This window comes from Myotis daubentonii, chromosome 13 (assembly GCF_963259705.1).
Source record: "Myotis daubentonii chromosome 13, mMyoDau2.1, whole genome shotgun sequence".
Taxonomy (NCBI): Eukaryota; Metazoa; Chordata; class Mammalia; order Chiroptera; family Vespertilionidae; genus Myotis; species Myotis daubentonii.
The window spans coordinates 19846030-19869998 of NC_081852.1; the positions used below are offsets into that span (position 1 = coordinate 19846030).

General features: G+C 43.3%; 1 protein-coding gene across 1 annotated transcript in view; it reads left to right on the plus strand.

The window, feature by feature from the left end:
- Window positions 1-1519: 1519 nt before the first annotated feature.
- The window catches only part of CFAP70 (cilia and flagella associated protein 70), a 110113-nt gene continuing 87663 nt past the window's right edge, over window positions 1520-23969 (plus strand). Inside the window, 7 exon segments of the mRNA XM_059662396.1 lie at window positions 1520-1539; window positions 2239-2288; window positions 3470-3572; window positions 4532-4718; window positions 15818-15916; window positions 16082-16161; window positions 22697-22876. Coding sequence (XP_059518379.1) covers window positions 3510-3572; window positions 4532-4718; window positions 15818-15916; window positions 16082-16161; window positions 22697-22876 — 609 coding nt within the window. The 5' untranslated portion in view covers window positions 1520-1539; window positions 2239-2288; window positions 3470-3509.

The window sequence follows — 23969 nt, forward strand, 5'->3', positions numbered from 1 at the left end:
AGGAGGAGGCGATCGCTGACGCCCCCGGGAACGAGACGGAGGACGTGGACTTCCTGCCTGGGCTGGAACTGGTCGATCTACTGGACCCTCAGCAACCGGACTGGCCCCTGGAGCCCGGGCTCAGCTCGCCCTGGGGGGGGGGCTAGGACTGCGCCCTCCATCTTGCCCTGGGTTCTCCATTTTTGGGGCGGCCGCCATGTGCTCAGGAGAGTGCCTTCTTCCCGGAAGTCCAGGCCCCTGCTGGCCACGCCCAGGATTTCTTTAAACTAACCAATGACAATCAAGGGACGTGCGCGCCATAGAGATGACCCGACTGGCGCCTGGCCAATCGGCGGGGCCCACAGTCCCCTCTCCTGCCCTCACTCCACCCCCCTTTAAAACCCCCTGTCCCATCAGGCCTCGCTCTCTCGGCCACTGGAGCTTACCGTTGCATCGGTGAGTGTGGCAGGGGAGCCAAACCTAGGTTTGAAATGAATGACTCTTTGCTTTTGCATCGGACTCGCTGGCTCCCTGTGGGTTCTTGGGAATCATGAAATCTGGGCACAACATTTAGTATTTCAAAAATCGCTACTATCCTATCCCTCATCAAACCTCCTCCCATCAACCATTGAAGATTTCTGCCTGAATCATTAACACCTTTATAGTGGGTGCCAAATGGTAATTCTCTATTCCCACCATCTCCTCTTCATTATTGAGTGGCATCCTACGGTTAGAGCTGTCCTTTCCATGTATTTAGATCAATGTGAACCTGTGTATTCTTATTTTACTTAATGGATTGTCATTCGTTCTTATCACTGCTTATTCCGATGCTCAGATTTGGCCTGTGGAGACCCTTCCAGCTGGCTGTTAAGACGGCAACATTTTAATGGATGTATCCTGCTAAGGTTCCTCCGTGCCGTGACTGCTTTGTAAGATGCTGTTTTGTGAATATGTGTTTCTTCATCCACTCTTCTGCTGATGGTCACGTGGGTTCTCCCCAGGTGTTTGCTATTGTGTTTTGCTATTCCAAGTCTAATGTTACTCTTGAACTGTATTGAAGTCTTTCATAACATCATGTACTTCAAGGCTGTGAATGGTATGAATACTAAGCACTAGAAGCAGCGTTTTGCCCTCTGAGAGTCAGGCTCGCTTTTAAAATACTGTCTTATCTGCGTTTTTCACGGAGAAAGATTTAAATGACCTGTTTTCACAAACATTTAATAAAGGTCTTATCTTTACATAAATTTCCTTTTCCACCCCTTCTATTTACGTAGGGGTAGTGAAAGACAAGGGCTGAGAAAGCAAAATTAAAAGGCGGAAAACCTTGCACCGAACCCTAACTTTGGCCGAGGGAAAGTGCCGCCGCCGAGACAGGACTGCGGGGGCCAATCAGCACGCGTTCCGGCGCGCAGGCGCAGAAACTCACATGCCCACCCGGCCGGTTCTGCCCACACACGTTATCGCGAGTCTTGGGAAAACGTCTGGTAACTGCAGAAACTAAGTTCTCGCGAGAGGTAATTGGTTGCCATAGTTGCGAAAACACAGCTGTGGCTGTCGCAGGTAAGACAGCTGTCTCCTCAGAAAACCCCTTCTTCCCGGGCTCCCCACCCCGCCCCGCGGCCGCACCCAGTTACCGCAGCCTCCGCTCTCAGCAGTGGCTGAGCTGAAGCGCATCCCTGCGCGGCTGCACCCCCTAAACGCACCCAAACGCCACCGACCCCGCTAAAGCGACGCCCCGCCAAGCCCAGCCGGGTGTGGGCGCTAGGAGTCCCCGCCTGACGGCCCTGCCCATTACTTGTAATGAGCCGTATTCTTGCATTCATTACTCAACAATATGCCGCTAATGCCTCTTGCAGAACGGGCGTGGTGCCAGGCCCTGAGAGGCTGTGAATATGAATGACAGATTACTTGTTTTTTATTTTTATTTTTTGTTAATCCTCACCCAAGGATATTTTTTCATTGATTTTTACAGAGAGCGGGAAGGAAGGGGGAGATACACACAGAGAGAGAAACATTGATGTGAGAGAGACACAGCGATTGGTTGCCTCCCCTACACGCCCTGACCAGGGCCAGGGATTGAGCCTACCACCGAGGTACCTGCCCTTGACCGGAATCCAACCGGGACACCCCTCAGTCCGCAGGCGGAGGCTCTGTCCACTGAGCCACACCAGCTAGGGCGACTACTTGTCCTGAAGGGGGTAGCTGAGCATTCAGAAAAGCAGTGAATATTAATAATGCCATTTGTGCTTTGCTTCATAGGTTAAACACGTTTACTATTACAGTGGCTATTCACGACCAAGGCGAAACAGGTCAGAAATTTTGTTATCCATTTTACAGAAGGTGAAACTGAGGCTCAGAGAAATTAGGCATTTGTCCAGGGTCAGGCTAGTAAAGACCTAGTTCAAGTGGTGCTCTTGAAAAGAAAAGAAGAAAATGAATGCAAAAGGTCATTTCAAATGTAAGCCGTGCTAGGTTGTCAGGGCCACTTAGGCCTGGAGACATGGTGTTGAACAAGTGATATGAGACTTTTAGGTGAATGGGAAAATGAAGGCGGAGCTGTGAAGAGGCAGAATAATTTTAAAGTCTGGGGGCAGCAAGAAGGTATCTCATTATTTTGTACCATCAGTACTAGACACAATTAGCATAGACAGGGGTCCTCAAACTACGGCCCACGGGCCACATGCAAATACAAATATTGTATTTGTTCCCATTTTGTTTTTTTACTTCAAAATAAGATATGTGCAGTGTGCATAGGAATTTGTTCATAGTTGTTTTGTGTGGTGTTTTTTTTAACTATAGTCGGGCCCTCCAACAGTCTGAGGGACAGTGAACTGGCCCCCTGTTTAAAAAGTTTGAGGACCCCTGGCATAGTATATCCTAAGTAAACGTTTGAATTGCATTAAGTTCTACTTTGAATTGAGTCAGAAAACATGACCTTAAAAAAAAAACACAGATATCCAATTTATTTTTGAAATGGTGTCCTCAGTGTTGTAAAATAATTAGAAAACATCTTTGACTAAATAAGACATATGTCAGGACTTTTTCCAGGGGACTAACCATTCGATGTGTCTGCTTCTTTCCATATATATCTCTATCTATCTATCTATCTATCTATCTATTTCTCTCTGAGAGATTAAATAACCTTCGAGTGTAGTTTTGCACATTAAAATAAAAGCTACCGAAGAAGACTGTGGAGGATTTGGGGAATGGGAGTTGGGGAGATGGCATTCTACCCTCTCTGTCTTGTGATAATTTGTGCTTAATGGGTAAGTTACATGTATAAGGATCTTTTTAGCACGAATCAGTGGAATCATCCTTGTGACCAGCTTCCTAAAGCCCTGCCTGTCTAGCAGCAAAGGTTGGAGAGGCCACAAAACAGTGCTGGACTATTGCAGTTCCCTCAGTTCTCCCCTGGTGTTGGTTATGAGTAATGTGAGTACTTATGCTGCGATGGGACACGAGGGGACAGGTTCATTCATTATGTTTGCAGGGACCAAAGAAGACCAGAGGGACTTTGTTCAAGTGCTGATATGGAGCAGATCTCATCAGCAGGAAAGCCTGTGCAGATCACTGTGATAGGTGGCTATGAACTGGTAAAGTTATTTTTGGAAATCTGAGAAATCCCTAGTTTATTCATACTTCTTGAAAGTATACTTGTCTTCGAGCTCAGATCTCTCTGTCAAAAATCTGTGGGTTGGGGAAGCTGTGTTGGGAGCACAACGGGAAGGAATGGAGTTCTGCATTATCCTGTACCACCAAATCTACTGGCTTTACATAGCACTGGCCCTTCCTTCTCGTTGTTGCTCATGGATAGTCCAGAATCAGCAGTTCAGATTACTGTGTGTATAAAATGCCTGGCAATTTGAAAATTAAATCTAACAGGTAAAATAAGAAGTTGTTTTTGTTTTCCTAGACAACAATTCATCCCCTTTTCCTGAAAAGGTCTGAAGTCTTCCAGAGTTTCCTTTATGATTAATTTCTTTTGATGAATTTAAATAATAAAACTACAATATGGTATAACTACTAAAAATTATAATACTAATGAAATGGCAAAATATTCATTCAGTATTAAGTAAAAAAGCTCTTTCCAAGCAGGATGTAATATATGTCCTCTACATTGTTTTAAAAGGTATACATAAATATTTGTGCATATATACACACACACAGGGAAATACACATACGTATTCACAACAAAACACTAGAAAAATACTTGAAAATGTTAATGGTGCTTGCATATTAGAGATTACAGGTAATTTTTTTTTTATGTGCTTTTCTCACTTTTCCACATGTTCTACAATATAATTTTATAAACATAATGAATGTTATTTTTTTAAAAAAACTTCAACATAATGGCTTTAAATACAATGTTGGCATTTAAATACTACAGTTAGATTTGTTTAATGACTTCCTACCTACTTCTTTTGTATTTGTAATATAGCTTGATACGGGAACGTGGAAAATGCTATTTAGTACAAGTAAAAATGGGTTGCCAGATGTGTAGAAAAATTCTCTATTTGAGTATAATTGTAAAGTAGTATGTTTCTGTCAACAGAAAGGTTCTAAAGGAGATACCCCAGTTACCTTTATTCGTGCAGAATTTAATCAGGCAGTTCTGGGAGACTCTGCAAAAATTATTGTTTCTTCAGAAGGAACTGCAAAATACAACTTCACTTGCAGTTTTGAGTTCAATCCTGAAGGAGGAATCACTTTAGATGACCTCGCCCACAAACCTGTGTTCTGTAAGTCTTTGTGGCTGTAAAAATGTTAATTATATGAGTATGTTATGAGGAGATTCTGAGGTGTATAGCAGCTGTTGTTGGGACAGATGGACACCTTGCCTTTTTAATCTAGGTATAACATGGTATACTTTGAGAGCTACCTGCTCTGGTTCTGACCTACTAGTTTTAGCGAGTTTATATCAAAGACCTATTGCTATATGACTAAACTTTGCAGCCCTTATCTCCTAAGCTGAGTTAGGAGCTTTTCTTTTGTATTCTTGTCTTTAGGGTTGCCAGATTTAAAATAAAACAAAAAAACAAAATTGGGACATACTTATACTAAAAACAATTATTCATTGTTTATCTGAAATTCAAAAATTTTAATGGGCATCTTGTATTTTACTTGGCAACCTTATCTATACTTCTGTATACTCACCATACTTCTGTATACTCACCATATTGTTGTAAATTTGCCTCCCTTGCTAGAGGAGGCAGTTTTTGAAATCTGGCCTGGATCTTATTTATTTCAGAATTTCTACTGCCTAGAAATATCTGGAACATAAAAGAGCTAAAAAAATGTTTGTTGAATGAATGACTGAGTAAATGGATGGATGGGTTCCTTATTCATACTGCTACTATTTCTAACTACACAGTATTATCAGTAGCATACAGACCACGTGTTCTGATCAGAATACAACCATCAACATTAGAAATCAATAACGAAAAGATAAAAAAAAATCCATTAGGAAAAATTAAGGCACACTTATGAATAATTCATAGGAAAAATTTAAAAAAATAATAAAAGCTGTAAAACATTTAGAATCAATAGTAAATACCAAATCTTGTGGGATTTAGCTGACATAGTGCTTACTGAGATACAGTAGTCTGTCCTTATCCAAGACCCCTAGTGATACCTGAAACCTCAGATAGTACTGAACACTATATATACTATGCTTTTCTCTATGCATATATACTTATGATACACTTTATAAATGTCACAGAAAGAGATTAACAGCAATAACTAATATTAAAATGGAGCAATTGTAACAATATACTGTAATAAAAGTTATGTGAAATAATGGTTTCTTAAAGCAAGTACTGTGATACCCTGATATAGTTGGTATGTTATGGAGGTGGCTAATAAGTGCCTCTTGGCCAGGTGGCATACACAATGTGGACAGGCTGGACAAAGGGATGGTTCCCATCTTGAGTGGGACAGAGTGGGATGGCACGAGATTTCATTATGCTATTCAGAATGGTATGAAATTGAAAACTCATTGTTTGTGTTTGGAAATTTTCATTTAATATTTTCAGACTGTGGTTGACCTTGGGTCACTGAAACCATAGAACATGAAACCATGGATAAGGGGGACTACTGTATAATCTTAAATGTAGTCATTAGAAATCAAAAGGATTTAAAACTGAAATTGTATCTCCAAGAAGATGGAATAGACATACTTTTTCCTATTCCTCTCACTAAGTACAGCTACAAATCTTAGACATTATATATAAAACCATCAGGAGAGACCGAAAGGTGGAGAGAAGGAAACTTGAGACCTGAGGAATTACACAGTGGGGAGGTCCTCGGGTTTTCGTTTTGCTTATATGTCCCAGATTTGAAGCTGAAGAAGCCAGCAATCTGGAAACCCTAATGGTGCAAACCCGAAAGCCCAACAAAAATCTGCTGTCTCTAACCAAAAGACCAGGAAAGGGGCAGTCTAGAAAGACAGAAAACTTTTAGACAGCAACTGCTCCACTCCAGCCAAATGTCACAGAAAGAAACTGTGGTCCCATCCACCTCCAATCTAAGTGGGGAACCTAGACTTACACTCTCATAAAGCTGAAAATTAGGTGCCCCAATACCCTAGCTAGGTGGTGTCAGAAAAGATCCAGTAGGGAGCTAGGACTTTTATGCCCTCTGGTAATGAGCTCCCTCTTCCACCATGTGGTTTTAGTGGAGAGCACATGGAGAATCTAGACTTCTGCCCAGTCTGGTAGTAACAAGGTGCTCCTCTCTTCCCCACCAGGATGGTGTCATAGGAGACACAGTGTCAGTCAAGACTTTTCACTGAGCACCATACACACACACACACACACACACACACACACACACACTAGTGGTAATGAGTCTACACCACTGTGGTATCAGTGGAGAACAGCAAGAAACCAGAACTCCCATTCCCCCTCAGCAGTAAAGAGGAGCTCTCCCCCTCAGGTATGGAGGCTGAGTGGGGAACCTATACTTCTATCTCCACCTGGCAATAATGAGGCAGTGCCCCTCCTGTTCCTCTGTTGGAGTGCTGTAAAAAAAAACCCAGCTAAAAGAGACGGTTTAAGTAAGATCCACTAACCACAACTCATCCTATATCAAATAAAGTTGGCCTATAACTATTAAGGAAATTGAATTCATAATTAGAATTCTCCAGAACCAGACAGTTTCACTGGAGAATTCTATAAGCTTCTTTTCTCTAGCTACTTTTAAGATACCTCTTTGTCTTTGATTTTTGACAGTTTTATTGTGGTGTATCTTGGAGAGATCTTTTTGAGTTTCTTTTGTGACATGTGAGGTTCATGAACTGGGATATTCAAATTGTTTCCCTAATTTGGAAAGTTCTCAGCCATTACTTCTTTTAATAACCTGTCTTGCCAAAACCGGTTTGGCTCAGTGGATAGAGCGTCTGCCTGCGGACTGAAAGGTCCCAGGTTCCGGTCAAGGGCATGTACCTGGGTTGTGGGCACATCCCTGGTAGGAGATGTGCAGGAGGCAGCTGATCGATGTTTCTCTCTCATCGATGTTTCTAACTCTCTATCTCTCTCCCTTCCTTTCTGTAAAAAATCAATAAAATATATTTAAAAAAATTACCTGTCTTTCCCCTTTCTCACTCTCTTCTGTAACTCCAATATTTCACAAATTATTTCTTTTGATGGTATCCCATGATTACATAGGCTTTCTTTACTCTTTTTCATTTTTTAATCTTTGTTCTTCTCTAACTGGATAATTTCAACGTTCCTGTATTCTAACTCACAGATTCTTTCTTCTGCTTGATTCATTCTTCTGTTGGTGCTGTCTATTGCATTTTTCATTTTATTCATTGTACTCTCCAGCTCTAGAATCTGTTAGGATATATATATATATATATATATATTGATTTTAGAGAGGAAGGGAGAGGGGGAGAGAGATAGAAACATCAATGATGACAGAGAATCATTGATCAGCTGCCTCCTGCACATCCTCCACTGGGGATCAAGCCTGCAACCAGGCATATGTCTTGACCTGGAATCAAACCGTGACCTCCTGGTTCATAGGTCAACGCTCACCCACTGAGCCATGCTTGCTGGGCTGTTTGGTTCTTTTTATGATTTCTATCTCTTTGTCAAACTTATTTTGTTCATGCTTTCTTCTCTGGGTTTCTTTGAATTGTCTTTCTGTGTTTTCCTTTAACTCATTGAGTTCCCTTAAAATTTGTATTTTGAATTATTTATTGGGTAATACACAGATCTATGTGTTTGGGGTCAGTTCCTGGAAGATTACTGTGATCCTTTTGTGGTTTCATTTTTCTTTGATTTTTTTTTATATTCCTTGCAGTTTTGCGTTGCCGTCTTTGCATTTGAAGTAGCAGTCACTTCCTCCAGTCATTGTTTACTGCCCTTAGGAGAGTGAAATACCTTCCATTTGCCCTGCTAGGGATTCTGAGGCTTTCGCAGACCTTCTATGGACATGCATGCTTCTTGCACCCTCTTGTGGCAGAATTTTTAAATGTGTTTGGATTCTCTCTCTCTCTCTCTCAATATATTTTTATTGATTTCAGAGAGAGGAAAGGAGAGGGATAAAGAAATAGAAACAGCAATGATGAGAGAGAGTCATTGATCAGCTGCTTCCTGCACGCCCCCAACCCAGGTCAAGCCCAGAACCCATGTATGTGCCCTGACCTGGAATTGTACTGTGATCCGGTTCATGGGTTGATGCTCAACTACTGAGCCACAACGGGCCGGGCTGTATGCATTCTCTGGATAATGCAAACCACCAGGCTGAGTGCTGTCAGCCCCTATCCCCTTTTGTTTTCTAAAAAGAGCGGTGCTAAAGTTCAAGTTTGTGGTATCTCCCCCTTGCCCACAGATTCAGACCAGCTTTTTACATGCGCTTACTAACCATCTGCCATAGCTTACTCTTGCAGCTGCTATCAAGAGAGCTCATAGGGCCCTAGCTGGTTTGGTTCTGTGGATAGAGTATCGGTCTACGGACTAAAGGTCCCCAGGTTTGATTCTAGTCAAGGGCACATGCCCGGGTTGCGGGCTCCATCCCCAGTAGGGGGTGAGCAGGAGGCAGCCGATCAATGATTCTCTCTCATCACTGACGTTTCTCCCTCTCTCTCCCTCTCCGTTCCTCTCTGAAATCAATAACAAATATATTAAAAACAGAAAGAGGAGCTCATAGGGAGCCAGCCACTGCATGGAGGGTGTGTGTGTGTGGCACATGGAATAATGAGGGTGCCCATGGGCTAGTTGGGGGATCCAAAGGCAAGGCACCCCACACAGCTGGTGGATGGGCTTCCTGATGGAGCCCATGGTATAATTTGTAGGATCCATATCTCTTTAATGTTCTCTAGGCATCCTATCTGCCACTCTCCCAGATTCTTCCTTCCTCCCTCCCTACCTCCACCCCGGGGTGATGCCACTCATGTTTAGTAGTCTGGATGGGACAAGAGAGAAATTGGCCCATGTGGCAGCATCCTGTACAGATGGGGAAATGGGTGCTCATTCACACACTCTAACTTTCCTCCATAGGAGCAATCATGGGCAAAGAAGATCTCTGTTGGCTCTGAGCTGTGCTGCCTTGGGGCTGGGGGATGCAGCTAAAGTCAAAGTGCAGCTCTTACCTTCTCCAATGCACGCAAACTCTCCCTTCCCCTCCCCTTCCCTCTCCTCCCCTCTCTCTCTCTCTCTCTCTCTCTCTCTCTCTCTCTCTCTCTCTCTCTCTCTCTCTCCCCCCCCCCCCCTTCAGTGGTATGCTGGAACTTCTCTATTGGGAACCTGTACAGAGGTTCTCTCATCTGTGGGTGATTGTTTATGGCAGGAGTTTCCAGGGATTCCTGGAATCCAGGTGAGTGTGGCTGGAGCTGATTCGTGGGCCACTGCAGGGTCCACAGCTGGGACCTAAGTCTGCCTAATTCCTGACACATGGGTATGTGAAACTCCTGAGTTTTTTGGCATGTGGTATCGGATCCCAGAGCTCCTGCAAAGGGACTGTTGCCTGTGGGTGGATGCCAGTTTTTGTTTTTGTTTTTACGATGGAGAAATCATGAGGTATGTCTTCTTCAACAATTTTGCTAAAAAAGCAGTTTCTATATTTTATTAAAATTAAGCTGCTATAAATTCAAATTAGAGTGTTATAACTTTAGGATGCTAAATGTAATATCCATGGTAGCCCCAAAGAAAACAGCTATAGAATATACACAAAGAAAATGAGAAAGGAATTTAAACATGTCATTTAAAAAAAGAAACATCTAAACACAAAAGAAGACAGTAATGCAGGAAATGAGGGGCCAAAGTGTTATGAGGCATAAAAAAACAAAACAAATATCACAATAACACCAATAATTAATTAATCTTATAAATAATTTGGTATAAATTGATTAAACTGTACAATCAAAAGACAAAGATTGGCAGCATGGGTAAAAACATAGGATCCAACTATATGCTGTCTAGAAGAGACTCACTTTAGATCTAAAGACACAATCAGGTTGAAAATGAAAGGGTGAAAAAGATATTTCATGCAAATAGTAATCAAAAGAGAGCAGGTGTGGCTATGCTAATATCAGACAAAATTAACTTAAGATAAAAAAGGTTATAAGTTAAAATAAGACATTATATATTAACAAAAGATTCAATGCAGAAAGAAAATAAAATATTTATAAATACTTATGTACCTAATGACAGATCATCTATAATAATAAAAGTGTAATATGCTAATTAGACCGGACAGCTGAACGACCTTCAGATGTCATTCCAGACGTCCTTCTGGACAAAGCCGCAGCGCCGGGGGCCAAAGCAGAGGCAGTTAGGGGCGATCAGGCAGGCAGGTGAGCAGTTAGGGGTGATCAAGCAGGCAGGTGAGCAGTTAGGGGTGATCAAGCAGGCAGGTGAGTGGTTAGGGGCGATCAGGCAGGCAGACAAGCAGGGGAGATCAGGTAAGCAGGCGGAGTGGTTAGGGGTGATCAGGCAAGTGAATAGTTAGGGGTCAGGCAGGCAGGCGAGTGGTTAGGAGCCAGTCATCCCAGATTGCAAGAGGGTTCAGGCTGGACTGAGGGACCCCCTGCCCCCCAACTCCATGCACAAATTTCATGCAACAGGCCTCTAGTTAAAATATATAAAGCAAAAACTGACAGAATTGAAGGGAGAAATGGATAGTATTACAACAGTAGTTGGGGACTTCAGATAGCCCACTCATAGTAATGGATAGAACAACCAGATAGAAGATAAGTAAAGAAATAGGGGACTTAAACAATACAATAAACTACTTAGATCTAAATGACATTCAGAACACTTTACCCAACAAGCACAGAATACACACTCTTCTCAAGTGCACATGGGATATTTCAAGTACAGACCATATGTTGGGCCACATATTAAGTCTTAATACATTTAAAAAGATAACTTACAAAGTATCTTCTACAAATACAGTGTCATGAAGTTAGAAATCAATAACAATAGAAAACTGCTATTGTGAAAATTAACACACTTTTAAACAAATGGTTTAAAGAAGAAATCACAAAGAAAGTTATAAAATGGAAACACAACATACCAAAACTTAGGAGATGTAGCAAAAGTGGTACTAAGGAGGACATTGATATCTCAAAATGCTAACATTAAGAAACAAGAAAGATCTCAACAATCTAGTTTTTCAACTTAAGGATGTAGAAAACAAAGAACATGCCCTAGCTGGTTTGGCTCAGTGGATAGAGCGACGGCCCGCAGGCCAAAGGTTCCTGGGTTCAATTCCAGTCAAGGGCACATACCTCTGTTGCAGGCTCCTCCCCAGTCTGAGCTCTGGTCAGGGTACAAATAAATGAAAAACATTCTATGTTCATGGATTGAAAGACTTAATATTAATAAAATGTCAATATTGGCCTACCCCCGTGGCTCAGTGGTTGAGCGTCAACTATGAACCAGGGGGTCATGGTTCGTTGATTCCTGGTCAGGTCACATACCCCTGTTGGGGCCTTGATCCCCAGTGGTGGACATGTAGTAGGAATGGGAAACACAGAACAATGATTCTCTCTCACCATTGATGTTTCCATCTCCCCCTTCCTCTCTGGAAAAAAAAAAAAAATATATATATATATATATATATATATATATATATATATATATGTCACTATATGGATTCAGTGCAATTTTCCTATAAAAATGTCAACGTTATTTTTTTTGCAGAAATTGAAAAACCCATCCTAAAAGTCATATGGAATTTCAAGAGACTCCAAATAGCCAAAACAACCTTGAAAAATTGGAGGTTTCACACTTTCTGATTTCAAAACTTATTACAGATTTACAGTAACCAAAACAGTGTGGTATTGGCATAAAGATAAACATATATAACAACGAAATAGCATAGAGAGCTCAAAAATAAACTCTCACATATATGCTCAAATCATTTTTTATAAGGGTGCCAAGATCATTCAGTGGGGGAAAGGACAATCTTTTCAACAAGTGGTGCTAGGATAACTGGATATCCACATGCAAAAGAATGAAGTTGGACCCATACTTAACACCAGATTTAAAAAATTACCTCAAATTGAGTCAAAAGCCTAAATGTGAGTCCTAAAAAGATATAGGACAAAATTTCATGACATTAAATTTGGCAATAAATTATTGGATATGATACCAAAGACACAGGATAACAAAGGAAAAAAATAGAGAAGTTACACTTAATGAAACTTCAAAAAAATTTGTGCACCAGCCCAGTGTGTGTGGCTCAGTGGTTGAGCATCAACCCATGAACCAGGAGGTCAAAGTTTGATTCCCAGCCAGGAAACATGCCCGGGTTACAGGCTTGATCCCCACTAAGGGGCATGCATGAGGCAGCTGATCGATGATTCTCTGGCATCATTATGTTTCTCTTTCTCTCCCTTCCTCTCTTTAAAATCAATTAAAAAAACATTAAGAACATTTTTTTTGCATCAAAAGACACTATTCACAGAGTAAAAAAACAACCCGCAGAATGGGAGAAAATATTTGCCAGTTATTATAGCTGATAAGGGATTAATATCCAGAATATATAGAGAAATCCTAAAACTCAACAGCAAAAAAAACAACCTGATTAAAAAATGGGCAAAGGACTTGAATAGATATTTCTCCAAAAAAAAATCTACAAATGGCCATAAAGCACATAAAAATATGCTCAATATCACTAATTGTTAGGGAAATGAAAACTCATACCCCCACATACACGTTAGGAGGGCTTCTATAAAAACAACAACACAAAAAACAAGTTTGGGTAGGGATGTGGACAGATTGGAACCCTTGTGTACTTTTGGTGGGACTGTAAAACAGTACAGTAATTGTGGAAACTGGTGGTTCCTCAAAAAGTTAAAAATAGAATTACCCTATGACCTAGTGATTCCACTTCTGAGAATACATACAAAAGAACTGAAAGCAGTTCTCAAAGAGTTATTTTAAACTTGTGTTCATAGCAGTATTATTCACAAAAAGTAAAACATGGAAGCAGCCCAGGTGTCCATCAGTGGATGAATGGATAAGCAATATGTGGTATATGCATACAGTGGAATATTAGTCATAACGAAAAGGAAATTCTGCCGAAACCGGTTTGGCTCAGTGGATGGAGCGTCGGCCTGTGGACTGAGGGGTCCCAGGTTCGATTCCGGTCAAGGGCATGTACCTGGGTTGCGGGCACATCCCCAGTGGGAGATGTGCAGGAGGCAGCTGATCGATGTTTCTCTCTCATCGATGTTTCTAACTATCTCTCTCCCTTCCTCTTTGTAAAAAAACAATAAAATATATTTTTAAAAAAATTAAAAAAAAAGGAAATTCTAACATGCTGCAACATGGATTAACTTTGAGGACATTGTACTAAATGAAATGTCAGTCATAAAAAAGGCAAGTACTTTGTAATTCCACTTATTGGAGGTACTTAGAGTGGTCAAATACATAGGGACAGGAAGTACCCTCGTGGTTGCCAGGGGAAGAGGAGGATGGTGAGTAGTTGTTTAGTGAGTATAGAAGTTTTGGAGATGGATGGTAGTGATATGTTTTTAATACCACTGGACTGTGCATTTAAAAATGGTTGTGAAGGTAAATTTTATGTAATGTGTATTTTACCACAATTTAAAAAAGACATAAAAGAATATTCTGCTATTGCTTTTGAAAACTTAGATAAAATGGACAATTTCTTAGAGAAATAAAAATGGAAAAAATCTAATGAAATCGAAGGGGAACTTATGGAGTAAAAGAAACTTAAGGGACATTAATTAATTTCAATGTGTGAGCCTTACAAGCAAACTGTAAAGAAAATGCTATTGAGAGACATAAGGTTGAATAAAAGAAAAGAAGTACCATGTTCTTAGGCAGGCATGCTCAACATTATAAAGATGTCATTTCCCCTAAACTTATCTGTAAGTTTAATGTGATTTATAGAATCTGAGATATATATATATATATACTAGGGGCCCAGTGCACGAAATTCGTGCACTGGGTGTGTGTGGGGGAGTGTCCCTCAGCCCAGCCTGCCCCCTCTCACATACTGGGAGCCCTCAGGCATTGACCCCCATCACCCTCCGATCGCCTGATCGGCCCCTTGCCCAGGCCTGACGCCTCCGCCAGAGGTGTCAGGCTTGGACAGGGGACCCCCATCTCCCCCTGATCACTGGCTCTGGCCCCCGCCCAGGCCTGAGGCCTCTGGCCCAGGAATCATGCCTGGGCAGGGGACCCCCATCTCCCTCTGATCGCTTGGTCCACCCCCCGCCCAAGCCTGACGCCTCTGACCCAGGCTTCAGGCCTGGGCAAGGGGACCATCATATCCCCCCAATCCCCGGCTCCGCCCCCCACCCAGGCCTGATGCCTCGGCCAGAGGAGTTGACCCTCATCACCCTCCGATCACCAATCACCGGATCGGCCCCTTGACCAGGCCTGAGGCCTCTGGCCTAGGCGTCCGGCCCGGGCAGCGGGGACCCGCAGCTGCAATGGCCCCGTGATCGTGGGCTACGCTTTAGGCCCAGGCAAGGGACCCCTAGCTCCTGGGACTGCCAGCTTCGACCGTGCCCAGCTCCCATCGCTGGCTCCACCCCTACTTCCTGCTATCACTGGCCAGGGTGGCAAAGGCACCTGATTCTCCGATCATGGCTGGGGGGCAGGGCAAAGGCGGCCCCAGGGTTTCCAGCTCTTAGCTCCCCCCTGGGTTTCCGATCACTGTCAGTGGCAGGGGGCTTCTTCCTGCTTTCCCTTTCGCCTCCCTGCATTGTGCCTACATATGCAAATTAACCACCATCTTGTTGGCAGTTAACTACCAATCTTAGTTGGCAGTTAATTTGCATATAGCCCTGATTAGCCAATGAAAAGGGTATCGTTGTACGCCAATTACCATTTTTCTCTTTTATTAGATAAGATATATATATGTATGTGTATATATATATACATATATATATACACACACACACACATATACATATACATATATATATATATAACTTTTAAAAAAATATATTTTATTGGTTTTTTACAGAGAGGAAGGAAGAGGGATAGAGAATTAGAAGCATCAATGAGAGAGAAACATTGATCAGCTGCCTCCTGCACACTCCCCACTGGGGATGTGCCTGCAACCAAGGTACATGCCCTTGACCGGAATCGAACCTGGGACCCTTGAGTCCGCAGGCCAACACTCTATCCACTGAGCCAAACCGGTTAGGGCTATAACTTTTTTTAAAATTACAGAGTTGTCACAGAAAAAAATCGCTAAGGAGGTCTAGTGTTTTCCACCAATAATGGTGCCTTCTTGGATGTCACATTCATTTCTCTTAAATTTCTTTGATAACGCACTGTTTATTGCATCTCAGTAATCTGATAGATGAGCTAGACATGTTCTCATTTCTTTGTTTTGATTTTCCTAGTAACTATGACTGAAGTTTTACCAAAGGAAAAGAAGCAGAAAGATGAGAAGACCTTAGTCCTTGGTCAAGCTGTGGTGGACCTGCTTCCTTTAGTGGAAGGTGAGATGTATGATTCGCTCAAAAGCAGATATAACAAGCTTCATAAAATTTAGTGAAATGAAAAAAAATCAGCCTCACTGAATTTGAGGGATTTGATGAAAAGATGAGCACATTTATCTTTGCCTAGCCCTTCCTTTTTGGCTTGACTTGGTCTTCTTTTTACAGGAGAGAGTTCATTTGGAACAATCGTCCCACTGCACCCTGTTCCAGGCTCTCCCTTAGAGCCCCTTCAACCAGGTGTTAAGGTAATCAGAGTTTTAACTGTCAACATTTCAGCCTGCCATTCAGTCTAACAAATCTGTCTGGTATTAAGGTGCAATTCCTTTGAGTCCAAGTTATCAGGCTCCTTCTTTTTATAGGCACACATAGTGCTAGGTTCTGGGAAACAAAGATAAATAAGGCAGAGTCCTAGTTTAGGAGTCCATAATCTACATATTATTGATTTTAACCCAGTGTGATTAAGTGGTGGGCCAAGGCACCTGGGCACACAATAGGTATCAGTTACTTTGCCCAGAGGTAGCTGTAGGGAAGGCTTAACCATGGAAATGCCTCTTGAGCTATGTCTGATGGATTAAATAGTACATGAATGCAGGTAACATACTTTCTGGCATGGTAGCCTGCCTCTAGTTATTGGAGTAGGGGAAGAAGAATGGATTGGTGGAATGTGTCACTGGTTTGTCTTGACTGTGTTTCCCATTCCCCCAGGGGATCAGTAGCCTCTGTGGGCACTGTTTGCCATTCTGGTGCTGGTGCACTCACTCTCAGCAGATACTAAAGCTGCCTTCTGTTTTGACAACTGAAGGAGAAAGGAGGGCCCAACTGATCCAACTGTTCTGACTGCAGTTCTCTAATTAACCATCACTATAGGCCCCTTTCTGCTGCTTGTTGATTTTGACCTTGGAGCTGCCACAATCCACTCCTGAATCTGCTGTGGGCTTCTTATTTTAGGATGTGATCGGTTTCTTCTCTCTCTCTCTCTCTCTCTCTCTCTCTCTCTCTCTCTCTCTCTCTCATGTGTGTGTTTGTTTTTAGATCTGATTTGATTTGATTTCTAAATATCTTTCAATGATTCCTAAAAACATATAGTTTAGTGATGGCATTTCTTTTTTTAAAATACATTTTTATTGATTTCAGAAAGGAAGGGAGAAGGAGAGAGAGATAGAAACATCAATGATGAGAATCATTGATTGGCTGCCTCCTGCACGTCCCCCACTGGGGATCGAGCCTACAACCTGGGCATGTGCCCTTGACTGGAATAGAACCCAGGACCCTTCAGTCTGCAGGCTGACGCTTTATCCACTAGGCCAAACCAGCTAGGGCTGATGGCATTTCTTGTTTTCTGGAGTTATTATAACATTATCTTTTAATTGGATATCCTATCTAATAATAGACAAACATGGTAATTAACCATACCTCTGCTATGCTTCCAATTGGCTAATCAGGGTGATATGCAAATTAACTGCCAACAAAGATGGCGGCCGGCAGCCAGGCAGCTGTGCGAACATGAGGCTTGCTTGCTTCAGTGAGGGAGGAAGCCAAGGTTCCCTGCCTGCCGCAGCGAGGCTCTGAGCTCCAGTCTAAGCAACAATGTTGCAATTATAGAAGCTAAACAAACCCCAGATACCTGCTTTCAGCCAGCTGGCCTCGGAGCTGGAGCCGCAACAAAGTTTCAATTACAGACGGTAAATAAATTCCAGAATAAAAAAAAAAAAGAAAAGGAAAAAGGAGAGACTGGGAGCTTCAGTTGCAGGCTTGGCCCGCCTGAAAAAAGCCCTCAGCCCCTCATCCAGGCTGGCCAGGCGCCCCAGTGGGGACCCCCTCCCTAAAGGGGGTGTGGCCCACCTGAAAACAGCCCTCAGCCCCTCATCCAGGCTGGCCAGGCACCCCAGTGGGGACGCCCACCCTAAAGGGGGTGTGGCCCACCTGAAAACAGCCCTCAGCCCCTCATCCAGGCTGGCCAGGCACCCCAGTGGGGACGCCCACCCTAAAGGGGGTGTGGCCCGCCTGAAAACAGCCATCAGCCCCTCAACCAAGCGGGACCCCCACCCTGATCTGGGACACCATTCAGGGCAAACCAGCTGGCCCCACCCATGCACCAGGCCTCTATCCTATATAGTAAAAGGGTAATATGCAAACTGACCCTAACAGCAGAAAGAATGGGAATGACTGGTCACTATGACACACACTGACCACCAGGGGGCAGACGCTCAATGCAGGAGCTGCCCTCTGGTGGTCAGTGAGCTCCCACATGGAGGAACTCTGCTCAGCCACAAGTCAGGCTGATGGCTGCCAGTACAGCGGTGGTGGTGGGAGCCTCTCCTGCCTCCTCAGCAACACTAAGGATGTCCGACTGCAGCTTAGGTCTGCTCCCCGCTGGCAAGTGGACATCCCCCAATGGCAGCCGGGCTGCCAGAGGGTTGTCTGATTGCCAGCTTAGGCCCAATCCCCTGGGGAGCAGGCCTCAACCAGCAGATGGTCATCTGCCGATGGGTTCCAGACTGTGAGAGGGCACAGGCCGGGCTGAGGGACCTCCCCCCCCCGCCCGAGTGCACAAATTTTTGTGCACCGGGCCTCTAGTCCTATATAATAAAAGCCTAATATGCAAAACAAAAGGGCACTATGACACGCACTGACCACCAGGGGGCAGATGCTCAATGCAGGAGCCGCCCCCAGCCCGCAGGCCCCAGGCCAGCCAAGGCAGGTGCCAGTGGGGGCCCCCCTGATCACCCCCCCGCCAGTCACCCCACAGAGAGAGGTGACCGGCAGCAGCAGGAGTGGCAGGGGGCAGGGCTGGAAAGCAGGCAGCATTAGGCCTGCCGAGGCAGGTACCAGCACCCCCCCCCCCCATCATCCCGCTGGTCGCCCCACAGATCGGCCCTGATCGCCAGCCAGGCTTAGGGACCCTACCCGTTCATGAATTTCATGCACTGGGCCTCTAGTAAAGATACAATTCAATATCTATCTGTCATTTCATATGATTTGTGCTGGAAAGAGGTATATATTTGAGCTCAGTCTGACTTCCTTGGTTCAGTCTCACAGCCTATGTACTCTTGATTTTCCTTAGGTACCTATAGAAGAAAAGTTAGTAAAATGGATTGTCAGTCCTCATGACCTTTGCTCATAATATTCTTGTTTACTTGTTTTATATACTCAAAGAAAAAATATATGACAGTTAATTTCCATTTGCTTGAGAGTTCTCACTAATTTTATATTTAAGAGAGACTCAGAGACTAAAATGATATAAAACCTGCACTTGGAAAGGAGATTCCAGTTCACCTTCCAATATTCCTTGTCTTGATTAATACAAGTTAGAAATCTTAGGGACATTTGCTTCTTTTCTCAGAGACATATTGACCAGAGGTGTCAGATTCTTCAGTGACTCTCTTAAAATCTTTCCTTCCTTTGGTGTTCTGATTTCCTACTCACTCACTTTTCATATTCCTGCACTAGATCTCTCCTCTGCCTGTCCCTTAAGTACAAAAGGTCTATTCGTGGCCACCATCTGTTCTTAGTCTGTGTGCATACTCCTGGGGGTGGTGGGAGTCATCCATGATTTTAAAAGCCACCAGTATGTTGAAGACTTTTAATTCAACAGCTCCAGCCCAGACCCCTCTCCTGAATTCCAGAATGTCAGCCTTTACAACCACCTGCTGGATTTCTCTAATGATATCACATAGCACCCAAACCTCAACATTCCAGAACTAAACTCAGTATCCTCCTTTAAACTTACTCTTGCTTTTATCTTATTTTGACTAATGGCATCACCCACTTGTGAAATCATAGAACATACACAGAACCTATGTTACATCCATGACTGCTCCTCCAGACCCTAAGTACAACCAATTTCCAAATCTGTCTCTCACCAAATTCAACCTTTTCTATATCCTAAGCACCTTTGGACTCTGTCTCCTTAGCTTCATTCATACTTTATTGTCTTACTAGAGGCCCAGTGCACGAAATCCATGCACTCAGGGAGGGGGGTCCCCTCATCCTGGCCTGCGCCCTCTCGCAGTCTGGGAGCCCTCGGGGGATGTCCAACTGCTGTGGAGGTGGGAGAGGCTCCTGCCACCACTGCTGCACTTGCCAGCCTTGAGCCCTGCTTCTGGCTGAGCGGTTCTCCCCTTGTGGGGGTGCACTGACCACCAGGGGGCAGCTCCTGCATTGAGCATCTGCCTTCTGATGGTCAGTGCACATCATAGCGACTGGTCGTTCCGCTGTTGGGCCAAAACTGGTTCTCAGACATCCCCCCGAGGGGTCCCGGATTGTGAGAGGGCACAGGGCAGGCTGAGGGACCCCACCAGTGCATGATCGGCCCAGGGAAGGATGGGAGGTTGGCCAGATGGGGAGGGACTGCGGGAGGGCTCCAGGTGGTCAGTGCGCATCATAGCTACTGGTTGACTGGTTGACAGTCTGCCCCCGGTGGTCAGTGTATGTCATAGCGAGGGGTTGAGTGGCCTTAGCATATCATTAGCATATTACACTTTGATTGGTTGAATGGCTGACCAGACAACCGGACACTTAGCATATTAGGCTTTTGTTATATAGGACTAGTGGCCTGGTGCACAAAATTCATGCACGGGGGCGGGGGGTGTCCCTCAGCCTGGCCTGCACCCTCTCCAAACTGGGACCCCACAGGGATCGGGCCTTAACCGGCAGTCGGACATCCCTCTCGCAATCTGGGACCACTGGCTCCTAACCGCTCACCGGCCTGCCTGCCTGATCACTCCCGGCCTGCTCGCCCCCAACTTCCCCCTCCGTCGGCCTTCTTGCCCCCAACTGTCCCCCACCTACTGGCCTGCTCGCCCCCAACTGCCCCCCCTGCCGACCTGATCACCCCCAACTGCCCTCCCCTCCTGGCCTGATCACCATTAACTGCCTCTGCCTCAGCCCAGCCACCATGGCTTTGTCTGGAAGGACGTCTGGAAGGTCTCCTGGTCTAATTAGCATATTACCCTTTTATTAGTATAGATAATTATTCACCTGAAACATTACAAGCAGCCTTGTAACTGCCCTTACTTCCCTCTAGTTCAGCTTTCCCACTCCTTGCAGAGAGACTTAAAAATGAATATGATCACATCTCTTCCTAGCTTAGCTCTGTGCAGTTCGCAGGTTCACCCGCTGCTTACATGTTAAGGCCCAGATTCCTTAGCAGGCTTTATGACATGAGCCTGCCATTTGTTTAATCTCATCTCTCAGCACTCTCCTCCTTGTACTTTATATTCTAAAATCCTGAACTACTTACTTACACCTGAACTGAGTACAACATGCTGTTTCAATATCACTTTACACAAAACTCTTCTTTTTGTTCAGAATTATTTTCTCTTTTCTTCCTCTGCTTATCCAGATTCTGAATTCCTGTTCATCTTGTAAAAGTTAATTCAGATGTTACCATCTCTTATCCCTCCCCACCCCAATAATTAATTATTCACTTCCTCATTGGGCATTTTGTACAGGTCTTTATCATAAATCAGGGAATTATAACATGAATTCCATGATGAATGAGGCCACATCTTCTTCATTTTTATATTCCTAGTGCTATAATAAAGTGCCTGACATATAATTACACATTTTAAACCTACTTTTTATTGTGTACTATATAAAAATATCATATATTCATATATGTCTATACCTACATATGGATATATATATATATATATATATTTGAAAAAATAGTTCTTATTAAAAAGCACTACATTTAACACATCAGAAGTTCTATTGGAGAAATAACTTGGGAATTTCCCATTAGCACGGATACTAAATTCTTTAATAATAATATTAATTATTCTTATTAATGTTGACTTCTAAGAAATAAAATGAAAATGAACAAATTCTTGTCTCCTGTTTTTTTTTTTGTTTTTTTTAAAAAAAACACTAGTTGTCTTGACTGCCCTACTTGGGTACATTATTAACATCAAATCCTTGGCAGCCCCTCGAAAAAATTCATTCCTTTTGCTTACTCATGCTGCCAACAAACAAACACCTTTTTATTTTATTTTTTAAAAATATATATTTTATAGATTTTTTTACAGAGAGGAAGGGAGAAGGATAGAGAGTTAGAAATATCGATGAGAGAGATAAATCAATCAGCTGCCTCCTGTACACCCCCAACTGGGGATGTGCCCTCAACCAAGGTACATGCCCTTGACCGGAATCGAACCTGGGACCCTTTGGTCCCCAGGCTGACACTGTATCCACTGAGCCAAACCGGATAGGGCACAAACACCTTTTTATATTTGAAAAATAACAATATATTAAAGAATATGATTTTCAAATATTTCATAAAACTAAAATTTTTTTATAAGCACTGCATTTGAATTACAGAATAAACATAAAATTTAGACTAGAAAAAAAGTACCCCAGTCTCACTCACTCATGTGCAACCACTATTAACTTTTCAGTATAGAACCTTCCAATTCCTCTTCTATATGTATTTGTATACATACTTGACCTGAACATGGTAGAAGGGAAGCACTCTAGCTAAGGATAAGGTCTTTTCTTGGCTCTATCTCTGTCCAAATAACAAGAGAAAGTTATTTGAATCCTCTGTATGGAGTAAACTTGGCCATTTTTATCTTGAACAGTGATGTAATATTCAAATGAGATAAGGAAAAAATATTCAAGCGAGATAAGGAGGTCTCTGGCATTTTCAAAATGTTGCATAGTGTTATTTTTGACAGCAGTGCAGTCTTTCTGTATTTTAGTTGTAATTCCAGTTTGTTCCTGGGAGCATGTCCGTGCAGCATCCACTGACTCTGCCGCCATTTTTAATCTCATCTCCAGCAGTGCAGTCTGGAAGTTAAAGTATCTGTGGCAGAGCCATTATTGACAGCAGCCCAGATCTCAGGAGGAAATCTACTGAAGGTCACATTGGAGGCTGCCTACTCTGTGCCTGAATCCTTCGTGCCAGCAGGGCCTGTGCAGAACTACATGGTTGGTCTGCAAGTTCCAGCAACTGGAGAGGTAAAGCCCTAGAGCTACATATTTATATATATTTAAACACTCATATAGGCATCTCTTCTTCACCTGCTAAGATTTCATTCAAATCAAGCTCTGCTAATGGCTGAGATTTATTTTAGGTTTAAAAAATAAAGTTTACTTCTGTTTTATAAATAGATGTTTATAGTTTATATATTATATATAATATAGTGTAGATTAAATATAATTTATATCAATAAATGCTTTATGATGGGCTATATGTAGAACATCTTTAAATTGACAACTTTTGGATGTATTTCTACACAGATTACCTTATGCATATGTTTTGTGGATTTTGTGTAATGTACTTTATGTAAAAAACTCCCTCTTGCCCTGGCCAGTGTGGCTCAGTTGGTTGGAGTACCATCCTGTACACTTGAAAGGTCACAGGTTCAATTCCCTGTCAGGGCACATACCCAGGTTGCCAGGTTGATCCTTGGTCGGGGTGGGGGCAGGAGGCAAGAGGCAACTAATTTATGTTCACTCACACATCAATGTTTCATTCACTCTCTCTCCTGTCCTCTCTCTCTAAAATCAATAATAGTATGCCGTCAGTGAGGATTAAAAAAACAACAGCTCGGTGAGGTCGGGATGGCCCCGGTGAGGTCGGGACGGCCCCGGTGGGGTAGGGATAGACCCCGTGAGGTAGGGATGGCCCCAGTGAAGTCAAGACGGCCCTGGTGAGGACGAAATGGCCCCGATGAGGCTGGGACGGCTCCAGTGAGGTTGGGACATGTAATGAGGACCAGTATAGACTGATGAACAGGGGTAGATGCAGAGGTAGAGCAGCATTGAACAGACTGTCAAACTACAGTGGGAAGCCTGGGGAGGGTTTGGGGAGGGAGGGTTAAGAGATCAACCGAAGGACTTACATGCATGCATATAAGAATAACCAATGGACACAAGACACTAGGGCATGGGTGGGCAAACTTTTTGACTCGAGGGCCACAATGGGTTCTTAAACTGGACCGGAGGGCCGGAACAAAAGCATGGATGGAGTGTTTGTGTGAACTAATATAAATTCAAAGTAAACATCATTACATAAAAGGGTATGGTCTTTTTTTTCAATAGTTTTATT